The sequence below is a fragment of the Apis florea genome, unplaced genomic scaffold, assembly GCF_048593485.1.
Source record: "Apis florea isolate Af1SG1 unplaced genomic scaffold, ASM4859348v1 contig_1789_pilon, whole genome shotgun sequence".
Taxonomy (NCBI): Eukaryota; Metazoa; Arthropoda; class Insecta; order Hymenoptera; family Apidae; genus Apis; species Apis florea.
The window spans coordinates 2,854,975-2,879,831 of NW_028256481.1; the positions used below are offsets into that span (position 1 = coordinate 2,854,975).

Sequence of the window (24,857 nt, forward strand, 5' to 3'; positions counted from 1 at the left end):
AAAAAAGCGCAAGTTATAAAATAAGTTTATTAATTTAGGCACTTTCTCGGAAAATTATTATAATTAAAAGAATAAATAAAGATGATAAAAATATTAATTAGTTAAGATCTTTTAAAGCAATCTTTTTTGAATTAAATATTTCTTGAAAAATAATAATAGAATCTAATTCTATTATGAATAGAAGATCTCAGATAATAATAATAGAATACAAAGAAAAGCATAATAATAGAATAAAAGTAAATATTCATTCTTATAAACAAAACATTTTTATAATAAAATTAGGATTTATATATATATATATAAATATATATATATATAATACTGTAAATTACATCATTGAATGAATAATTAATCATACATTCATCTCTCGAGTAAGTTCTTTTGCAGCATTAATATAATATTGTTTCTTTGAAATTGATATAAATGCATTTTTGTCTATGAACATTTGTATAAGACAACATGTTTTTGTAAACGATGATAATCCTATTATTGACTTTCCCATTTCAAGGATTGAATTTCTTCCCTAAAAAAAAGAAAATAAATTACAAATAATTAATTTTCAAAAAATTAAATTAAAAATAATAATAAAAATATATTCATTTATTATTAATATATCATAATAATTATTACCTCTAGTAGATTAAATTCTTTTAGTTCAGAAAATAAAGAGAATGTCATGTATAATATATTTTTCAGCTTGTCTTTTGGGAACTGCGATACAAATATAATTATTTAAAGTTAAAAATTTTTAAATATTTTTTGATTATTTTAGAATGAAATTATTATAAACTTATTATAGAATAATTACTCTTTGCACGATAGCACCCTTGTTTAATAAATATTGTGAAGCTTTATAGACTACCTCAGTTATTTCCATCGAAGATGATTTTATATCAGGAAAGCTATCTAAGTAAAAAACTTTTAGATTTTTTAATTCAATGGAATCATACGAACGTAAAGGTTTTTCGCATTTGGAAGTTAACACATTCATCATCAAATTAAGATCCTCCGCATATCTTGTCATTGGCCCTATCACGAACATGTAATTGACATTTCCATGAATCAAAGGCAAATGACCAGCAATAGAAACAATACCTGAAACAATAGATGAAGAATCGCATATATATATTATTGAAAGAATATAATTGCAAATGTTTATGTACACATATTTTTTTAAAATTTCAATTAATACATTAATTAATTTACATATTTTTCATTTTGTGGAAACACATTCAATGTAACTTACATGCATCTATTTTTTTTTTGTAAAATTCAATTATTTAATAAATATATAATAATAAAACTTTAAAAAATTTATGACATCTTTAACTATTGAAACAATAAGATAGAAGGTGTATGATAGATTGTAATTTTATATAAGATCAATTTATTTTATATTTCATTTTGGATTCGAAAAATCCCAAAATCCTAAGCTAGAAATATGTATATTAATATATATATATATATACTATATAGATATTGAATTATATTAATTCATTGGCTATTGATAATTACACATTTTATATCAATTATTGCCAATTATCAGGATGTTTAGAGTAAATAAGTAATAATTCTGTTCTCAAATTCGCATCCTGTTCTTAAATTGAAAACAAAAATGAAGTAATGTCTGCATAATAACTAAGATATCAAAAATGCAGCAAAAACTGACTATATGCTAACTTCAACCATTAAATTTTAAATATGCATAATTAATATTTAAAATTTATCTATCTCATTGCTAATATTATAATTCATCTTATAATCATCTTATTAAAAATAATAGAGATACGTAGATTCTACCTCGTTTTTATCTTTGAACAAATTATGTCAGCGGAATTTGTCTATAAAATAGTCTAATCTAACTATTTTAAATTCTTTTAAATTTGCTGCTCATCTGTACAAATTGTTTATTATTGTTAATAAAAATATACATCTAAATTAATATTTATAAATTTTGTATAATTATTTAATTCTACTGTATAAAATTTAATGAATATAGACGAAAAATTCATGTTTATTTTCCAATAATAATTCTTTTTGTACTGTGTTATAGATAATGTTCTTTAATTATTAATAAAATTTTAAAAAACTTTTTAATTATTAATTCAAATTATATGATACGATAATTAATAATAATAATAATTTGCAATTTCAATACATATTTGTTTTTTAGCATTTATCGGAAGCGCCAGGATTTTTCAGAATTTTAAAAAAAAAATTTTAAAATAATGAATTAAAAACTTATAAATGAAAAATTATTTTAAAGATACAATATTAAAACATATATCATTATATCTATAATGAGTCAAATCAGAAACAAAGAACTTTGATAATATATTTAGGAAATTATTTTAATTAAATATTATATATATATTATATATATATAGATTGTTTCGTTTTCATTCTCAAGATAAAAAAATGCATTCCACAAATAAGAATGCATTTCAATTATTTAATTTTTAATAGTAATTATTTCTTTATAATTATTTTTTCACATTGATTATATTGACTTTGTTTATACAAATTATTCAAAATAATTGTTAAATAAGCATATTTTCCATTGAATAAGATCTTTTTTAGTGCTAATTTGTTTTTTAAACTTTATTTAATGTTTATAATGTATTATATTAATTGATTAATTTTATTAATTTCATAATTAATTTTAATTAATATAATGTTAATTAAAATTTTTTTAATGTTTATTAAAATTTTTTATTAATTAAAATTTTTATTAATTAAAAAATATTGACGCAACAAGTTTTTAATTTTATGCAATTTTTTATAACCTTATATAAAAAACCGTGCAAAAAAGAAATAAATTTAGTGATTGAAAAACATCTATTTATATCCCAATACAAATCAATATAAAATATCAGTTTCAAATGATTATTAAAAATTAAATACTTTGTTTGATTTTTTGAGATTCATATTATTCTTGTTTCGAGAACAAAAACAATCTATAGTGTATAAATATATTATATTTTTTGTTCAAAATAATCTTCCAAATATATACTTATGTTAACGAAATTTTCCGTTTTCAATCTAGAATATAGAATAGAAACATTTTTATATTATTATCTCAATGATTTCTAAAACGTTTTTATAGTTAATTCATTATCTTTTCAAAAAATCTTTTTTTTACTTATAATCAGAATTAAAAACAAGCTCATTAAATTTGTTGCAGTATATGAATCATACTTGATATGATCATAAAATTTAAAATAATAATAATAGTATCATTAATCATATGATTCATCAAAAGAAAAAATTGCTATAAAATTTTTAATATCTAAAAAACAAAAAAGGTTCATAAAAAATCCATACTTCGCATTATGCATGCAAAATATACATAGAAAAATCTCTTTGAGAGATTAATTCTAAAAACCAAGCAAACACAAAAAATAAATATTAATTAAGAGTTATTTATTAAGTTATAAGTAATTGAAGACACAAATAAAAATGAAATATCTCTAGAAATAATCACATCATTGTTTTGCTCTGTTTCGCCTAGTTCAACTTAAAATAAAATTGTTTGTAACTTAATAAATAATCTCAATCAACATTTTTATAATCATATCAACTTTTGTATTTATTTTTACATATTACCTTATAAAATAGCTTCCATTATACAATTTTCAAAAATCCTATAAATACAATGTGAATTCAAAATTTATAATCAGATATAAATAAAATCAGAAAGATTTTATAGCTCTAAATAAAATGAAAATTAAGAATAATGAAATTAAAATGCCTCATCTTTGAAAAAAAGATATTTAAAAATCAATTGAGTATATATTAATTAATAATCGATATTGCGAATTTTAGGAATCACTAAGATTTTTTTCTCATATAAAATTATATTTAGAAAACGAAAATATAATATAGTATGTAATCTCGATATTCGTATTTTATAATACTAATTATAATAGCTATAATAGCAATAATGAAAGTGAAAAAAAAAAGAATCGCATAAAAGATATTAATTAAAATTGAGAAAAAATTCATATAAACAGATTCATTGTGTAAAAAGAAATTCTACATAAAAAAGAATGATTTAAATTGGAGAATGAGTGTACTTAATATTGAAAAATATATACATATTCAATTATAAAAGTCTTCATTATATTTTATAATCTAATATTCTAATTTCGCTTAAAAATAACACAATATTTAATAAATAAATTAATTTATATTAAATAAAACAATTTATATTTAAAAATTTGCTTTCTTATATTATTTAATCTCTTCATCAATATATACAATTAAAGAAAAAGTAAAAAAAAAAAAAATAATCACATCTAGTAATAATTTTGAAAAAGGAGAAAACAATCGTATATATTTTTTAAAATTTTAATAAGAAATTATATACAGGACTATCAAAAAATGTTCATCCATTAACTGAATTATTTTTGTTATTAAATTATTGTAATTAAATAATAACATTTTTCTTTACAAAAAGAAAACTTTCGTTATAGATATATAAATGAATTATTAATAAAAAATACTGGCTAATTATAAAGCAGTCTAATCAAATGTAGTTTAATCAAATTACAAGAATAGCATTAGCTACGTGTAGCCAACCGAGCACAAACAAATTCAAGACGAAAAAAGTATTGAATATAACAAATATTTTTTTATCGATAAAAAATTATATATAAGAAATTATATCACGAAATTATATCAAATAAACTATAATATTCAACAGATATACATATGAATGTATATAATTTCTCATTGAAATCTAATATGTATATAAAAATTTATATTGAATCTTACTTTTCATGTATTATTATTATATATACATATTTCTCTTTGCAGCATTAATATTAATATTAATATTTATAATATTTTGAATATTAATGATAAAGATAATGATAGATTAAATGAAAATTTATTTATTAAACCTATTTCTAAATGTTTTTATCTCCTTCCGTTCAACAAAGATAAAAATTAGATATAATAAATTCAGAAAATAAAATATTCGAATATACATCAGCATTTTATTAAGTCTACGATTATATAAAGAAAAAGAAGAATTGCCATTCGATCTTGAATAATTTAATGCAATTATTCGACAAGTGAAAAATTGAGATTTGATTTTAACTCTTTTTTTCTTATACTAATACCTAATAATACACTTATAATTACACTTTATAATACTATTATAAATAATTATACTTATTTAATATAAACTTTATTAAATAAATAGCAAATACAGTACAATTATTCAATATAAATTTCATTATATATAACAATTCATTATCACAAACTATAGTACCTGCAGTAGGTTTATGACCAAAAATACCACAGAAGAGAGATGGTATCCTTATGGAACCAGCTAAATCCGAACCAAGTCCTATAACTGATGCTCCTGCACCAAGTAATGCTGCCTATAAAATATAAATAATATAATAAAGAAATAGATATATTTTAAATACAAAAGTGTTATTAGTTCCAGACATTCTGATAGAGTTAAATTAATATTATTATTAGCAAAATTTATAAATTATGTTAAAGTCGAAAGCGTGAATGACTTTGGATATTGCACAAATGTGATGCCTAAACTGATGTTACTACTCGAATTATAGGAACTATATAAATATTATAAGTGAACGAATGATGGTATTTTAACTCTTTTCGGCTAACTATAATAATTCTAATTGTACTTTGATGTAAACTGTATCGTCGCTGAAATCTACCTGTCTTGTCTTTTATTTTTATTCTAACTCAACTGCAAGACTGGTCGCGAGCTTTGGTTTTTCCTCCAATTCTTGCTTGTGAAAATGCACACTGAAAGGAATTGGAGGATGGTTTCAAAACATGGGCCCTCACGAGATCGCGTCGTAACGCATGAGAGTCATTAATGCTCGCTTCCATGGTAGTTCATCACATGGCGTGCAAATATGACTTGTAAAATGATTGTTGCTGTGGTATTTTTGTTTAAATTAAAGATCTGGAAAGCGTTACGAAAATCATATTCGCTCATAAATTATTGTTAGACTATTGGAAGTACTCGAACTGTTGAAAATAAAGGCCAGATCCGAATGCTTCACAGGTCTTGTCCTTAATATTATAAATTACAAATAATCAATACAATATGCTAATAAACTTTTTTTTCATCATTTCAAAGAAGGAATTAAAATTTTGACGAATAAAAAATCCTGAATTTAAAATCTTTATTTGTAAATAATTATTAATTAATAATTAATAAATAACAATAATCATAACTACATTGACAAGAGGTCATTAATAGCTCTTAGATATTCATAAGAGCTATACAACAGCTTTGTCATTATTTGTATCAAAAGATAAAAAAATATCTTATTTTTAAGTATTTTTTATTAAGTAAATATATTAAGATATATTTCAACATATGAAGATTTATTGATTCTTAAAATTAGAAAATTAATTAAGTATGTCTAATTTTATTTTTTTAGAATGCGATACTACAAAAAATGAAATATTCGCTAAATCTTTGAAAATGACAAAATAAGAAAATTGCAGAAAATTAATATAAAGTAAAATAAAATTATATATTCATCCAGAAAATATATTTAAGAAATCGAGAAATATGAAAAATGATAATAATAACAATGATTAAATTAAAAATATTCTTATTTAATTATGAATATAGAAAATATATATGAATATAGTGAATTTTAAATTGAATTATAAATATAGAATAATGAAATAAAAACAAAAAATTTAAAATAGTATTTTTATTTTTATATAATTGCAAATCAAAAAGTTGCAAAAAGACTTATTTAATTTATTTAATTTCATTTTAGTTCAAATTAAATTTTTGACTTATAATTTTATTTTTTAATAAAAAAGAAGCAAAGATTATTGTATAATTTCTTCTTTAAGTTGAATTTCTATTTTGTACTTTCATTCTTTCGTTTAAAAAAGAATGATATCTTTCAATATATTAAAAAGAATTTATTTAATAAATATATTAATTTGGAAAAAATTCTTTACTACTTATTTTATTTATATTATATGAAATATAAGATATTAAATAAATAAAATATTAAAGATTTTCTATTTCAAGCATGGGACAAAAAGTCGATTTTGAATAAATAAACATTTTATAATATAATTCAACAAAAAAAATCAATCAAATTTTATACGAGTAAATCAATAATTATAGATATAAAGTATCATATAATGTTAAATATTTCGTTAAAAAATATTTTTTACGATTTTAATAATAATTAATAATGAGTTTTAAAGATGAAAATTACAGTTTTTCACGATTTTATTTCTAAAATCTAAAAGATTTTCACATCTTTCGATGCCTATTATCTGTTTCTATATTAATCAATTTTAATAAATTTTACAGCATATACTATATAACTAAAATAAATATTTAAAATATATTTTTTCATTAGATTTAGATAAAAAATTATTAAAAGCAATTTTCATTATTTTTTTTTTGTGATTTCGACGAATTAAATATTTTTTTTTACATATTATCTAATAAATTAATCTTTTTAATTTTTTAAAACAACTCAAGATATATAATTTTAAAAAAGTTATCATATTCGAAATATCATTTGAAGTTATTGATTTCTTTCTTAATATATATTATATATATCTAAAAAAATATTTAAATAGAAATGAGTTTTTAATATCTCATGACATAGATTGGAAATGACTGAAAAAAAATATGAATTTAAAATATAAAATTTTAAAATAATAATTCTAGCAATATTTAATCTTAAATTAAAAGCAATAAGAATTGATACATATAATAATGTATATAATATTGTATGTATTTTCACGTAAAATTAATGATATTTCATAAAAATCAATACAATATAAAAATATGATGATATAAAAATCTTATATAAGTAAAGTAAAAACATACATTTTTTAAAACGAAAATATATTTTCTTTAATAAAATAGTTTTAGATTATTAAATTTGCTTAAAACATTTATAATATATATGATCTACACAAAACAATCTATGAAACATATAGACTTCTCTTTTACTTTTAATATGAGAAATATAAAAATGTATCTCCTTATATTTTCTCCATCTCCTTTATATATATGAAAGTTATATTTTCTATTCTTATTTATTTTAAAAATAGTTATCTATATAAATCTATAATAGTTTAAAAAGTGTAGAATTACAATTCATTATTAAATCTAATATAACAAAACTTATTAATAAATAAAAATTAATAAATAAAAATATTTTAATTATATAAATAATAAATAAAAGTATTATTATTATTGTTATTATTTTATTATTTTTTGAAAAAGAAATAACGTATATATTTATTTATCAAACTTCTATTATAATTGATATTAAAGATTTAAATTTTAAATTAAATTTTATAGGTTGACGACAACAAAAAATGAATTGTTGAAATATATAAATATCATTTTATAAATATAATGAAATAAAATAAATAGATAATATTTTTCTAAAAGTATATCCTAAATATCCTAAATATATCCTAAATAATAATTTGCTATGGTTGTAATTAGAATAGTTTGATGAATGATACGAAAAAATTATCATCGTTTTTGAAATGTCATCCTTGATTTTTTTATTTAAAAATTTTTTTTTTTTATATTGTTACTCCATTATTACTCCATAATTGTTATAAATATATATAATATAATATAATAAGAAGAATTCACATTACAAATACTACGAGTTATCATATCCGTAAATGTAACAAATGATGATTTTGAAATTCTTTGAAATAAAAAAATCAACGATCACATTTCGAAAACGATAAAAATTTTTTCATCTATTCATCGAATTATTTTAATTACAACCACATTTAATTCAAATACATTTATTATTAATTATTTATTAATAATTATACTTAATACAATATAATATTTCTATTCTTATATGCAACAATATATTTATTATATATACAAGCAATATTAACATGTAAATATACATGATTTGGAGGATTGTATTGTAAAAAATTAAATAGTACTTAATTATATAATAATAATTTTAATAAAATTAAACTCTATTATAATAATAGTTTTAACAAAAGTTGCTATACAAAAATATCGATTAAAGCTTATTTATTAAGTTATAAGCAATTGAAATTTGCGTTAAATGAAGTCAAAGGAAAATGATAGTATCGTACTATCCGTACTATCTCCGTCATACCACTAGTTCCAGTCTAGTCTTCATTTTGTTTTATTTAATGCAAAATTATAATTGAATAAATAAGCCTCAAATAATATTTTTATATATCAAGTTTTTTATTTGCTCACTCTAGAATCGACTCTAGAAATGTTCTAGAAATATATCAATATATCAAATATAGTATATATATATATAATTGGTATATATATATACTATATAAGTATGTATATAATTTCACAATTTTAGCATAATTATTAAAATTTTATAATTTTACCATAATTTATCATTTTTTATTATGTAAAAAAAATTGAAATTAACATAAAAATACAAATAATATAACTAATACTTACCTCACCTCCTGATGATCCTCCTGATGTTCTTCTTCTATCATATGGATTCAATGTATGACCATAAAGAAAATTATAACTATGTAGACCTGAACAGAGTTCAGAGGTATTACTAACTAACAAGGGAATGGCTCCAGCATCTTTTATTATTTTTACTGCACGTCCATCTTCTAAAGCCTTTATTCCCTTTCTTAATAAGGAGCCTCCGGTATAACTCATTTCTAATGTAAAAAAAAAATTATTATTTCGAAAAATTAATCATATAATTTCGATGAAAAAACTTGATATGATATTAAATTTATTGAAGAAGGAATATAAAATAAATCATGTTCTCCATTCTAAATATATTTTAATTCTTTTAACAAATCAATTCTTGAATTTAAAACACTCTGTTAAGAATTCAATATTAGATTTTTTGATTAAATTCATTGTATTACATATATAGAGAATATATACAGAATTATTAGCATATTATTGTAAGACACCTTTGAAAATTTGATTCAAACAAACACGAAAATTGATATACAAAAATATCAGTAAAAACTTATTTATTGGATAATAACCAATTTTACATTAGATGTTTTAATTAGATGTTAAAAGTTTACATTAGATGAAATGAGATAAAGAAAATAAAGTAAAATCATATTTTCGTTTTACTTCATTTAACACAAATTTAAATTGCTCATAATTTAATAAATAAATCTGAACTAATATTTTTATATATTAATTTTTGGTCTCAATCTTCTAAAGATGTTTAATAAATATATTAATCTTATATTTAAAATATTTAAAAGATTTTTTAAATATTTTAAATATAAGATTAATATATTTATATTAAATATTTTAAATTATTTAGGAGAAAAAAATATAAAAGAAGATATTCTATGTTTTAGTTAATTTTATCCAACTCTTCATATGTATATTATAATGGTATTTGATGATATTTATCTAAACCTTCTGTATATATATATATATATATATATATATATATATATATATATATGTTTATGTATTTAGACAGTATATACTTAAGTATTTTAATTTAAAAAATGAACATTTCATAGCTATTGTTTCATTAAATATATCAGAAAAATCATTACCTGAAAGACAACAACTTTCTTTAATAGTGATTGGTACACCATAAAGTGGTTTGTTCTTTTCCAATGTATGTACAGTAAATTTTCCACTTTTTAACTGTTCATCATATAATTTTGCTTCATTTATAGCTAGCTCAAATCTGTTCTCTATTACTGCGTTTATAAAAGGATTTACTTCCTGGATACGATCGATATATGCTTTCACTATTGTCTCGCTTTTAAGCTATATTCAATGAAACAGAATTATTTTTAATCATAAAAAAAACTGTGATTGTTAATAATAAAATTAAATTATAAATTATAAATTATAAATTCGAATTAAATATACATTTTGTTATCTTAAAAAAAGTTTTTTATTTTGACAAAAGAAAAAATAAAAAAATTCAAAAATTAATAATAGTAGAAAATTATGAAATAATAATAAAAGTATAAATAATAAAAAAAAAGAAAAAATAGATTAAAATAAAATGATAAATGATAGAATACATTTTTATTATATAATTGTAAGAAATAATTTGTAATTAATTACTTACGTCTCCGTTTCTAATCTTTCTCGCTATTGTAGTTGCACTTAATCTTAATAAAGGATTTTTAATTGGAGGTATATTCGGTAATCTTTTTCTATACATAAACCACAATATAGGTCGTATAAATATACTAATAATATTCATCATGAATATTAACAATTTTATATATAATGACATTTTTTTCTGTAATGAAAAATAAATTTATTAATTTAGAAATCTTTATTTTTTAGAAATAGAATTTATATTTATTTTTTATGACTAAAAATTGAAAAAACTCTCCTTTATGCTTATTTTTAATACAGCGATTTGTGAATCGCAATTTATATGCAAATACGTGTTCAACTCGATAAGATATTTATCGAATGAAATATAGTGATTTTTATATTCAAACATTATAATATTTTATCCATTACTCTTTATATTTAGCCATAATTAAATTAATAAATTTTTTGTTTTTTCTTATAATAAAGCATATATTTTACTTAATAAAAATTTTATTTATTTAATTTAATTATATAGCATTAATTTATTATATAGCAAATAATATATTAATAAATGTATTATTTTTATATTACAAAAGTATTCGTAACAAATTTATACGAATTTATTTAAATAACAATTTTTTAAAAAAGTTAAGTATTGTTTTCAATTGTTCTTCTTTTTTATAATATGTTTTAAGCACTTTATAATTATTTTTTATAATTATTTTTTGTTAAATTTTTTAATAAACTATATGTTAGTATATTTTATTTCTATTTTAAAAGAATTTATCACATTTCCTTTCATATGTTATTGTTTTTTATATTTCAATGATTCAATTAATAATTTATTGATTTTAATAAAAATAATTGCACAAAACTCATCATCTTAATTTGATAACATATTTTTGTAATGTAATATTTGCAAATTATTCTCGTTAATTGCATTTTCCAATTTATCTTATAATGTTCAAAAAATAAATTAGCAAACTTTTTATATTATTACATATTAAATCAACAAAATTTTTATTTTTAGTACTTATTTATTCTATTGTATATTTAATATATTTTTTATATATGTTTATATGTTATGTATAATGTTATGTATATAAAATAAAAAATCTATTGATTTATGATTAAAGCATTTAAAGGTATTTTGGGCTATGAGCAAACACTAATAGAACTGAAATTCATTATTTTGAAATCATTTAATTTGATCAATTTTATACTAAAAAATCATAAAAATTTCCACAAAAAAACGTAATTTTTTTTAAAATATATAAATAATAACATATGAATATATAAATATAATATATGAATTTATATAATTCATTATTATGATTAAAAATATTAAAAAAGAAAATTATTCATCTTCGATCATATTGATTTTGTAACTTTGTAATTTTATTGTATAAACTCACTTGTAAAGTAATCATTTTCGTATATTAAATAAATTATTATTGAGATATGAAAGTAGTTTTTTAATGAAATATTTCATTTTTTAATATAATTTTATTCATTAATAATATTTAAGTTAACAAAGTTTTCTTTTAAGCTTTATTAATTTAACAAAAATATGATTTTTAAAATCATACAATATAATAATCATGAATAATATCTTTAAAATAATAAAAATAATAATCTATTAATGATAATCTAATAATAATATTATGTGTCAAAATCGATAAATGTGTTATATCTATATCAATATAATAACATAATTGAAATATGCGAAATAATGTAAATCATAAAAAAAACAATGAAATTCTAATAAGTAGTGAATTGAAAACTAGAGCAATGTGCAGAATTTTTTAAAAAATCGAAAATTCTTTTCTGCGAAAATTTTACTTAATAAAGGATTAGAAAGAGTTACTGAGAGCAGATGATACTGTTTTTCGAGAAAAAAAAAATCAGTTTTTTCCAAAGAAAATAATTATAAGTTATATTTGTATTTATAAAGAAAATTTAGAATAAGATACAAAATTCTTTGTTAAATGTCAAATTCAATCAATGTTCTCGAACCTATTTCTGAATTCCACAAGTCATGATTACTCTAAAACATAACAATAGTAATTTTTTAATAATTACATAAATCATTAATAACATTAAATCTAAAATAATTAATTAAGAAGAAATTTTAGAAGTAATCAAAAATTATGATACGACTCATCGGAATCACAGTTTCAGTAAACATATATTTTTATTTCTAATACATTTAGAATGAACACAATTTTTGAGTTAGATAAATTCTAAAAAATATAAAAATATAAAATATTTAAAAAAATATAAAACAAAAAATATAAAAAATGAAATGAAGGCAAAATTTAAAAATTATAAATCGAAGAAATAGATTTGAAAGAACAATTTGTATATTTATTGTATATTTACAATGGCAAATTGTTATAATAATGTATACTGAATTATAATAAAGAATAATTAGTCTCCATTGGAACATACAATTTGTAAAAATATTATTGATTTATAATATTATATTGCTTAATATATTGACTTATTACATTATATTTATTATTAAAACATATTTTTAAATGTTATTTGATTCATAAGATAAATAATAATTAATTATATATATTTATTAATTATTATAATTAATAAAAAAAATCAATCAATCATTAGCGTTAAATAATCGAAATAATATTAATCGAAAAATATTTATTTGATTAAATTATATATTAAATTTTTATATATAATTACATCATTCATTTTTACAGATACCATTAAATGAATATTATAATTTATTTATTGTTCATGATATATATCGATATAATTTTATTATCGAATAAAAAAATATTTGTTATATTCAACACACTTTTTTCGATACATTTATTATTTATTCTTGCTCAATGATACATAACCAACATAACTGAATTAGGCTCCATGATTGGCCAGTATTTTCTATTAATAATTTATTAACAAAAATTAAATTAACGAAAATTTTTGCAAAAAAAAAAATTTGAAATTACTTCAGAAATCATCAATTAATGGATATTCCTACATTTTTGAGATATCTTATATAGCCGAAAATATATAAAATGCTCATTGATCTTTGCATTCTCGTTAAATAGAATACATATTTTTTATCATAAAAAACAAAAAATTTGTTAATTGAATTATTATCAAACATACAAAGTAATAATGAATATATGAATATATGAATGAAAATATTATAATATTTGAATATTAATAAGAGTCTAATTCATTAATTTTATAATATTATTTTTTCTGTGCTGAATAAATTCTGCAAATTTCGATCATTTCCTACGACAATAATAAAAATTTATAGTTTTTTATTATTAATACAAGAAGAATTAGTTTTATTTATATTTTGTATTAATAGAACTTTATAAATAAGTTTTCAAATACAATATTTTCAATATAAATTTAAATTTGAAATTTAATGAGATGTTCTTATATATACATTTTTATAAAAAGTGAAAACATTTAAATTTTTTTTCTTTAATGTTTTTTTTTTTGTTTTTTATTACATCATTATTAAGCAAATGAATAATTTCTGTGTTCATCAATTGTTTCAATTCGAAAAAAATCATTGATAATAAATTATATAATTATAAATCATTTATAATCTTATGAGAACTATATTGAAATACTTAACAACTGTATACGTATATATAATATATGTATATAACTGTATACGATATTCATTATATATATAATATTTATTACATGTAATAATATATATAAACTACGAATATTGATTTACGAATCACTATATGAAAAAGAACTTTAATAAAAGAACTAAATATTTTCATTGAAAAAAAATATTAAAATTTGTTGTGATAGCTTAGCAAAATTAATTAGTTTTTAATAAAATTTAATATTCCTATATGTTTCTTTATAATCAATTTTTATCAATATGAATATAATATATTTAATCAAAAATTTAAATTTAAACTCTAAAATTAAACTAAACTTGCTATATATATATATATATATATATATATATATATATATATATATATATATATATATATATATATATATATATTATTTACAGATTTAAAACTTTTATAATCTGGTATTATAGAGTTATTATAGATTTTCGAATATAAATTGTGTCTTTTGGAATAAAAATTATAATATTTTGTAGATATAATTCCGAAAAACATCGCTAATTGTGAGTATCGCAAAGATTCGGGGAAAATATAAAATTTCAACTTCATAATATAATTCGATAATAGGAAGATGTAGATTTCAAGTACTATAAGAATATGTTTATATTACCTGAAATAATTGAACGTAAAATACAAAGATTTTTGCATGTCATTAAATAGTTACATGTACTTATATATAGTATAATGACATAGCATAATGATATAAGCATTTGCAATTAGTAATACGTAAATATGTTATGTAAATAACATCAGCAGTGCATATTAGTAATACAAATTAATTTTCAATAATTTCTATAGTCACATATTAATATAATCAATAATTTTATCATAAAATAATGTTTATTATTTAACCCAACTTTATTATTTAACCTAATTAAAATTACATTAAAATAACATTCATGAAGTAATCATGCTACAAAAATTAATATCTCTTTTTTTAAGATTATTGCAATAATATTTAATAAATATGTTTAATTTTTGTTTATACATCATAAAATTATAATTAATATAAATATAAATTAATTTTAATGTCGAATTTACTATATAATAATATCTTTTGAATGCATGAATTATAGCTAAGATTTCGTATTTTGCGTTTTTATAAAACTCATTAATTTTCATTTCGATCAAATCACTTCATTCAAAAATATAACTCGTTTCGGAAGTATTATTAGAACATTATAATATCGAGAATCACTTTATCGAAAATCAAAAAAAACATTGATAATAAAATTAACCATCATTTTCAAAATTAATCATTGTTAATACATTCAAATTTTGTTAGAAAAGGATTTGATTATGAACATTAGTAAAGCATTGTCTAATTCTATGTGATATCTAACGATGAAAAAATAGATAGATAAAAATGTGATTTCTTTATTATTATAACTTCATTGAAATTTAAAACAAACTAAGAATTATATTGAGAAAAAAAGAGTGAAAATAATTGATCAATTTATCATGTCACATATTTGTTATAAAATATATTATAATATTTTTGCATTATTTTTCTATTTTCATAATAATATATAAAATGAGCCATCTGAATATTTCGGCTATTACTGATGGAAAAAAATGTGAAAGACATATTTGACATAAAGATATAAATAAATATACAAAGATATGTCAACAACTTTGTTTTTTTAAATAAAATAATTTTTTTTATAGATCATTGCATATGATTCAAAATTATTTAAAGTCATTGAAGATCGACTGCAAAAGAAAATAATTTATTTTATGTGACCGATAAAATTCTTTAATTCTTATAATTAATAATGTTATAAATAATGTATATTCTATTATATATATGTATATAATAGAAATCATCGAATATAATCCATTTTGTTACAATATATATTTCATTATTTATCTTGTATTTATGAATTTTATTGTTAATTTGCAATATTCTATTCATCTCTATATGGCTTGTTTTGCAAAATGTGTTATTCAAAAATGCAGAAAGTAAATATGGTTAAAATAAATAGTTATTACATATAATTGCACTGCAACATTTTTAAAATTTCAATTAAATTTCGAATAAAGATTAATTAAAAATAACTTGAAATCAAAAAATTAATTCTGACGTAAATTTTGATAAAAAATATATAAATTATATAATATATGCATATTAAGAACTGTTCGTTCAAGAGAATAATGAATAGTTTCGATGACATTACATTTATATACTTTGGTAAATTTATATTTATATATACACATAATTGTATTCGTATGAACACAATTAGAATACAATAGATTCACTATTCCATTAAGCGAAATAAAAAATTCTCAGCATGAAATAAAAAAACTATCTTTACTTGTAAATTGAACATAGGAAAAAAATTGAACGTAGAATTCGATGAATACAATTTATTAAAATGATTAATAATTAATCTAAATAATTAATATTTTATTTATAGCAAATAATTTTTTAAAATATGTTGAAATATTAATTTTCTTTACGAATATATACATTAAATGTTAATAGAATGTAAAAAACATTGCATATTATAATACATTATGTAAAATTATTTTAAATAGATTCTCGAAGTATTTAATTATTTTTTTATTTCAACTTGTTCGTGCACCATCTGTATATCATTTATTATTTAATATTATCTTTTAAAATTAACTAATTTTAAATAAATTTTATTTTTAAATAAATATTTTTTTTTAAAAATATTTTTATTATTGTATCAAAATATTATCAACAAGTTTACATATATAATCTATTTTTTTATTTTGATAAAAATTATATTTTGATAAATATATTTCATATGAATTAGATATTACTTAACTATTATAATAGATTTTTTCTCAAAATTTAAATAATTAAAATTTATATTAAAAATTCAAGAAAAAAATCAATAATTGATTTTAAAATATTTAATAAAATAATTTTATTTTCTTAACATAATATTCATCAATATTATATATCGATCAATTTCAATAAAGTTGTTTTAAAGAAGAACCAGTTCTTCATTTGTTGAAATATGAAATATTTATATTTATATATATTTATATAATACATTCAATGATAATAAATATTTAATTAATATATTATTTGATATTAAACCATTATTATATAACTATTTATTATGTTTAATAAATCGAATTAACGATTAAATATATTTTTAGATATTTATAGTAAATATTTATATATAAAAGTGATTAAATCCAGATTTCTAATTCATTTTATTTGTATTTTTTTATGTTAACTTTTTTAATGTTAACATTGAAATTAATTTTTAATAGTAAAAAATATTTTGTTTAATTAATAATTCTTACTAAGATTCATGTAAAAATATTATTGTAAAGAATTTATTAAAATGAAAAAATATTAAAAATGATAGAAAAAAAGTTTTGAAACTTGACTTTCTATTTTTCGTATATTAACCAAATATCATAGTTTTGAACATATATATTAAAAAGATACGAATACATGTATTATTTCATATATTTAAATATATATTTAATAAATTATTTATTTATGCATATTTAATATTAACAAAATAAATCAATAGTCAATTATAAGAAAAAAGTTTTTATTTCATTATTTTTCTCTATTAAATTTCAAATTGTATTTACATATTCATATTGAATTTCATAATGAAGAGAATTTTAGTAGTTTAATTTTAATATTTATTAATATTTAATATATATATATATTAATAATATATAATATATATAATAATTATTTATTAATATTATCTAGTGATTTAATATTGATTAAATAAAAATTGATTAAGTAATTATAAATATACATATCTATGTACAAACTATTTTATTTAACTGAATACAATCTAAGGAATTAAAATTATTGAAGAAATATTTTAATAAAATTTGACATAAATATAATTCAAAAATATATAATTCTATTTAAAAAAATAAAGTTGAGGTTAAAATCTTCCTCACCATTTGATCTATGAAAAAATTGTTTATATGATGTTCTTTTTTAAATCAAATAACTTTCGTCATAATATTTTTTATATAACTTTTGTGAGATGTTCGACATATATAGTTAGACAAAATACTTTATATTATAAATCACGGTTGATATTCGATATAATCGAATATTTTAATTATTATATTATAATTATAATTATAACCGTTAATGATAATTGCATTTAATTTTATTGCCAACTAGCATTTTTTTAATTTATAAACAAATAATTTTAAAAAATTCCTTCGTTTATCAATATTTTAAATATAAAGTTAAAAAATTCTATATAAATGAAAACTTTTGATCCTACCTTATTTACTTGTTTTTTTCATTCCAAATAATAATCAAAGAATTAATCAAAGATAATTACATATTTGATTAAAATTCAAAATAAAAATGCACAAAAAATCACTCAATCTCCTTATTAAATGATTAATTTAGAAACGCTCTTTGACCTCTAATAATTTATAAATAGTTCGCACTATACTTTTAATTATTATTTAATTATTAAGATCGATCTTAAATTGCACTGATCCTGCTTGAACTTTTAAATATTACTGAGAGACACATTATATACTACTGCGCTGATAGATATGGCAACTTACGTGTTTAAGTATATTTTGACTTATCATCTTCCACTTCTTTCGAGCAGAAGGTAAGAAAAACTATATACAAAGTATTCAAATGAAGTAAAAAATATAGAATTAAAATAGAAAATTTAAAGAATGCTTCTAAAGATTAAAGCAAACAAAACTATACAAAAATGTCCATTGAATTTTATTTATTTTTATAATCATTTTAATTTTATACTAGATGAAAATATACGAGAAGATAGTTCTATCTTCATTTTATCATCACACATACTTCATTTTATGACGTCTCATTTTATCTATATAAAATTAAATTATTTCCTCTTTAAATTGCTTATAATATCAAAAATAATTTTTGATATATTACGTATCAACTTTTATATTTGTTTCTTAAGAATATCTATTGAAATTTATTTTTCGAATTATAAGCACTTAATTTAATTTAATTTAATTTAAAAAGGAAGTAATTATAATATATATTAATATATTAATATATAATATATTTTATAATATTAATACATTATTATAACATATAAATATTATATATGTGTATATAATATGTATGTATGTGAATATATTATTAAAAAAAAAAAATCATTTAGATTTATATAATATAGAACATACTATTAACAATTAGTACAATCTGTTACGTGCTAAACATAAAAATTGAATTGAATTGAGAGAAACAATTTATATACACAGAGAAAAACATCAAATGCAGAATAGTAAATCATAATGCTAACTAATAAAACAAAAAAATATATCTTGGAATTGAATTTTCAATATATTTACTTAAGGCTTTTTTATTCAGGCTTTTTTATGATATATTTTATATTTCACATAAATTTTGAATGGACATTTTTGAATACTTTCTATTATTAATAATAGTAATAATTATTATTATTATATATACTCTATATAATAATATATAAATATAAATACATCGCATAAAAATATGAGATATCTTTAGAAGAGACAATTCTAAACATCAAACTATGAAAAAAATTCATAAACATATATATCCGATACAATTTAATTAACGATAAATTATAAATAATTATAAATATTTTAAATTTGCATTAGATAGAGTGAGATAGAGTGGAAGAGCGAAAACATTCAATTGACACAGCAGTATTATAGAATATGGCTCGTGTAACGAAGCCTTTCAACGAGAATATATTGATATTTTTTATATACAAATAATTATTTTTGAATTTCAATAATGTAATAATAATAAATACAATATAAATATCGTAATGTAACTATGTAATATTCTTATATTCTTATATTATTCTTATTCTAATATTTTTATATTGTTTTTTAAAAAAAAACTTTATCATTTTTAATTATGCAAATTAAAAATTACGTAATATATTATTTAGCAAAAACATGCCTCGAATAAGTTATAGCAAATTTCACAATATTTACTATTAATTATACAACATAGTTATATATTTCATTTAAAATCATAATTATTATAAATTATTTTATTACGCTTAATTTGCTAAAATTTATAAACAAATTAAAAAATAAAAGATTTCCCATAAGATTTCGAATTAAAATGATTGAATATATTTTATATAATTGCTTAATTATATAAAATTATATAATTAATTTTATATAATTTCTTTAATTATTTTCATGTATGTATACAATAAAATCTGAATTATTCTTGAATAATATTGAATCATAGTAAATATTTAAATAATATTCAATTTGAACTTCAAATTATTAAATATTTAAATAATACTCAATTTGAACTTCAGATTACTAAATATAAGTTAATAAATCAATTGATTAAATCAATCAAATTTTTATTTCATTTGCACTCAATATTTCTTATTTTTATTCAGTGAGAAATAATACTCGATTTGAATATCATATATCAATAATATAAATTTTATATATAAATATTACATTTTACAATATTATATTTTAATAAGTATTACATTATATAAGTATTACATTAATATCATATATTCATAAAAAATGTATACATACTGTAATTATTTTTTTTATTTATATCTCATATGAATATTATAAATCTTTTTTTTGCACTTTTATTTGTAATATATACTAATACAAATCGAAATCAAGATAAAGCAATATTATTTTGATGGTAGCAAAGATTGTTGATTTAAGCTTTCGTATTCTTATATATACATAAACATAAAATTCGATATCGAAAATTATTATTTTATTTTTTTTTTTTCCTGAGAAACTAGATCAGTATTTAATACAATAATACTATTTCAATATTCTATATAATACAACTCATGTTACGAAATTGAATTCGAAATTTAATGAAATAATATATATTCAAATACATATTTAAAATAAAGTTTTAATTGAGTAATTTTCATATAAAGTTAAATTATTAATATATATATATATATATATATATATATATATATATATATATATATTAATAATTATATATATAATTAATAATAAATAATAATTAATTATCTAAATAATTTTATTCAAAGAAATAATATGAATAAAAATATTGTCCATATGCAATAGTAATGTGAAAAAAAATACAATGCTTACATAAATTTTTAATGAATATAAAACATAATATTAATATAATATAATTGAAATATAAATATTGAACTTTGATTATTATTTTTTTTTATTTAGCAATCTCATATCGAAATAAAAAACATTCAAATGAGATAGAAAACTTTTTCAACTAATATACTGATCTATTGAAATTCAAATTGATTCGAATATTATTAGTAATTTTTTTGTACACGTGGAGGATATAAAATAATATATTCAATCTTTTTAATTTGAAATCTTATGACTATGGATTTCGATAAATAAGCAAATTAAATATTATACAATTCACTTATGGGTTTAAATAAAATGTTGTATAATGTCAATATTCTTGAATTTACTGAAATTTATTCGAGATCAATTTTCGTTATATAATATGTATATAATATTATATTATATTGAAATTCAAAAATAGTTATTGTATATAAAAGAATATCAGTACTTTACAGTATATTATAAATATTTTTCAATGCAAGCAATATATTATTTAATAGTATTCTTTATCATAATCGATTTCGCAACATATAGAATGTATACACTTCATAAATATAATAAATTATAATATAAATATTCATATTTGATATTTGATATTTCTTTTTTCCATTACTATATCTTACATTACTATTATCTTACATTATATACGGATCATAGATCAAATAGATCAAAGATCATGTTTTTAAATATTTCTCCCAAACCATGTATCGTATAATACGTTGTAAAATCTATTTTTAATTAAAAATAAAAGTAAAAGATTGGATAAATAAAGTTTCAATTTCAAAAGGAAAAAAGAAAGTATGGATTTATAAAAAGCAATTATGTTTTATGATTACACTTTCTGAATAAACTTTCGTTTATTTGAAAAAAAATATTATTTACATTGCAAATATATTACTAATATCGTTACATAGAAAATTAACAATCGATATTTCTGAAACCTTTTGTATAAAATAATTAATAACAAATAATATATGAACAATAAAAATATATATTCAATTGCAAAAAATAATAATATCAAATTCGTTCTATTTAAATTACATTTTATATCTTTATTTTTATAAATTCAATAAAAATCAATTGTTACAAATATAAGCTTGCTTTTAAAATATAAAGAAAAAGAAAAAAAAAATTCTAAACTGAATTATCAAATTTTTTAGTTACTATTTTCTATTTGTCTAAAAAAAGACAATATAAACCATCTTAAAAATCTAAAATTCGTTAAATATATTTCATCTAATTTTTTTTTACTTTTTTACATTCTTCTATATGTTTTTATTTATTTATATCTGAATAAAACAAAATGCTCATATATTATCGATATTTGAAATTCTAAAATTTTCATATTCAAATTTCTAAAATTCTAAAATTTATCAAACATTTGTTTAATCAATAATTATGAAGAAGCTTTCAGCAATATCAAGAATACAATCTCCGGCATTAGCTTAACAGCATAAGCTTAAAAAAAATAAATTCATAAAAATCATGATAAAACATACAATGTTCGAATAAAGTAAATAGAATAAAGTAAAAAGAAATAATTTTGGTAACTGAACGAATATAAAATTTAATATGTCAATTAAAATTTATTTTTCGAATTATATAAACAACTTAATTTTATATTAGATAACGCGAGACAAAGATAAAATATATCGAAAAATCATCCCATTCTATTTCCATATCTTTTAATATAAAATTAAATTGCTTTTAATTTAATAAATAAGTTACAATTGATATTTTTGCATAATAGTTTTTATTTTAATTTTTAGAATAATTCTTTACTATTACTATTTACTTCATCTAAACATCTTCTATTAAACTTACATTAATATTCAGATACAACCATCAGATATCTTGAATTTGTTACTTTGTATATGAATAAACAATACCTAATCAAATATAATCATTATATTTTTGTAAACGCAAGATGAAGCATTTAAAATCTGACTATCTAAATAACTTACTTATTTTTAATGATAAAAATAAATATATCATATTAATGTTGTTTGATTTCGAAAGATATACTTGAATAATCTTCAATTATAGATTATTATAGATTATTCGTCTTAAAATATTTCATCAAAAGATAAATAACATATCGTTCTATTTAAAATAAAAAAAATTGACCATTATATGATATCTTTATCTATAAAAAAATATTAATATCAAATTATTTTCTTTGAAATCAAAAACCATCAAAAATAAACGAATTATTTAAGTAATCTATTTTAAATATTTTATCCTGCATATATACACAAAACTTATTTTTATACTTTTATTTACTTTTTCTTTATTTGAATACAGAATTCATTTTATTTTTATATTTTACTACAATATTTTACTACTACAAAACATTTACAAAAATGAGTTCAATATTTTTTTTTGTTTTTAATATTATTTAAATATTTGATTGATATGATATATAAAATAATTATTTGTATAAAATTCATTTTTTAAAAAATCAAATATATAAATAAATATTATTAGAAATAATTTTTTAATTAATATTTACGAAATATAATTATACAAGATAACAAATCTAGAAATAGAAGGATGATCGAATATTAATGTTAATAACTATACACTATTTTATACAATATTATATAATATTATACATATATGTGTGTGTGTTAAAAAAAAATCGCTTGTGATTTTAAAATTTAAATCAAATAAATCAATCAATTATATATCGAATTCATATATATCTTCAGTCAAAAAAATAATTATTCAATGCTGATCCAACAATACTAATCGTAAATTATATATATAAATATAATAGCAATAAAAGTATTAGCGATAATCGTCTGAATATTATTATCAATAACAATAATAATAATAATTACAATTATTAATAGCATTACTTGTATATAAAGTAATATCTAACTAGCAACACTAATGTATTCAAACGATCTCGCTCCTCTAATCGAAAAATATTTAAGATTAAGAAAAAGAGGAACGAAATATGTTTGCTGCAAAAATTTTTTTCCATAAGATATAATTCGGTTTTCTTAAGTACTGAATATAATATTATCATCAATACAAGC

The 24,857-nt window shown here is 17.8% G+C and overlaps 1 protein-coding gene across 2 annotated transcripts in view; it reads right to left on the reverse strand.

The window, feature by feature from the left end:
* LOC100864690 (fatty-acid amide hydrolase 2-B) overlaps window positions 1-19,265 on the reverse strand; it is a 19,980-nt gene extending 715 nt beyond the window's left edge. Inside the window, exons 1-8 of one of the 2 annotated variants that reach the window (XM_012493267.3) lie at window positions 18,978-19,265; window positions 11,106-11,282; window positions 10,576-10,795; window positions 9,479-9,696; window positions 5,279-5,390; window positions 809-1,095; window positions 631-711; window positions 359-523 (exon numbers count right to left, since the gene is read on the reverse strand). In XM_012493267.3, coding sequence (XP_012348721.1) covers window positions 359-523; window positions 631-711; window positions 809-1,095; window positions 5,279-5,390; window positions 9,479-9,696; window positions 10,576-10,795; window positions 11,106-11,276 — 1,254 coding nt within the window. In that variant the 5' untranslated portion in view covers window positions 11,277-11,282; window positions 18,978-19,265. Of the gene's footprint in view, window positions 1-332; window positions 524-630; window positions 712-808; window positions 1,096-5,278; window positions 5,391-9,478; window positions 9,697-10,575; window positions 10,796-11,105; window positions 11,283-18,977 lie in introns of both variants that reach the window. The other variant, XM_031919730.2, reaches the window with a different exon arrangement.
* Window positions 19,266-24,857: the final 5,592 nt, after the last annotated feature.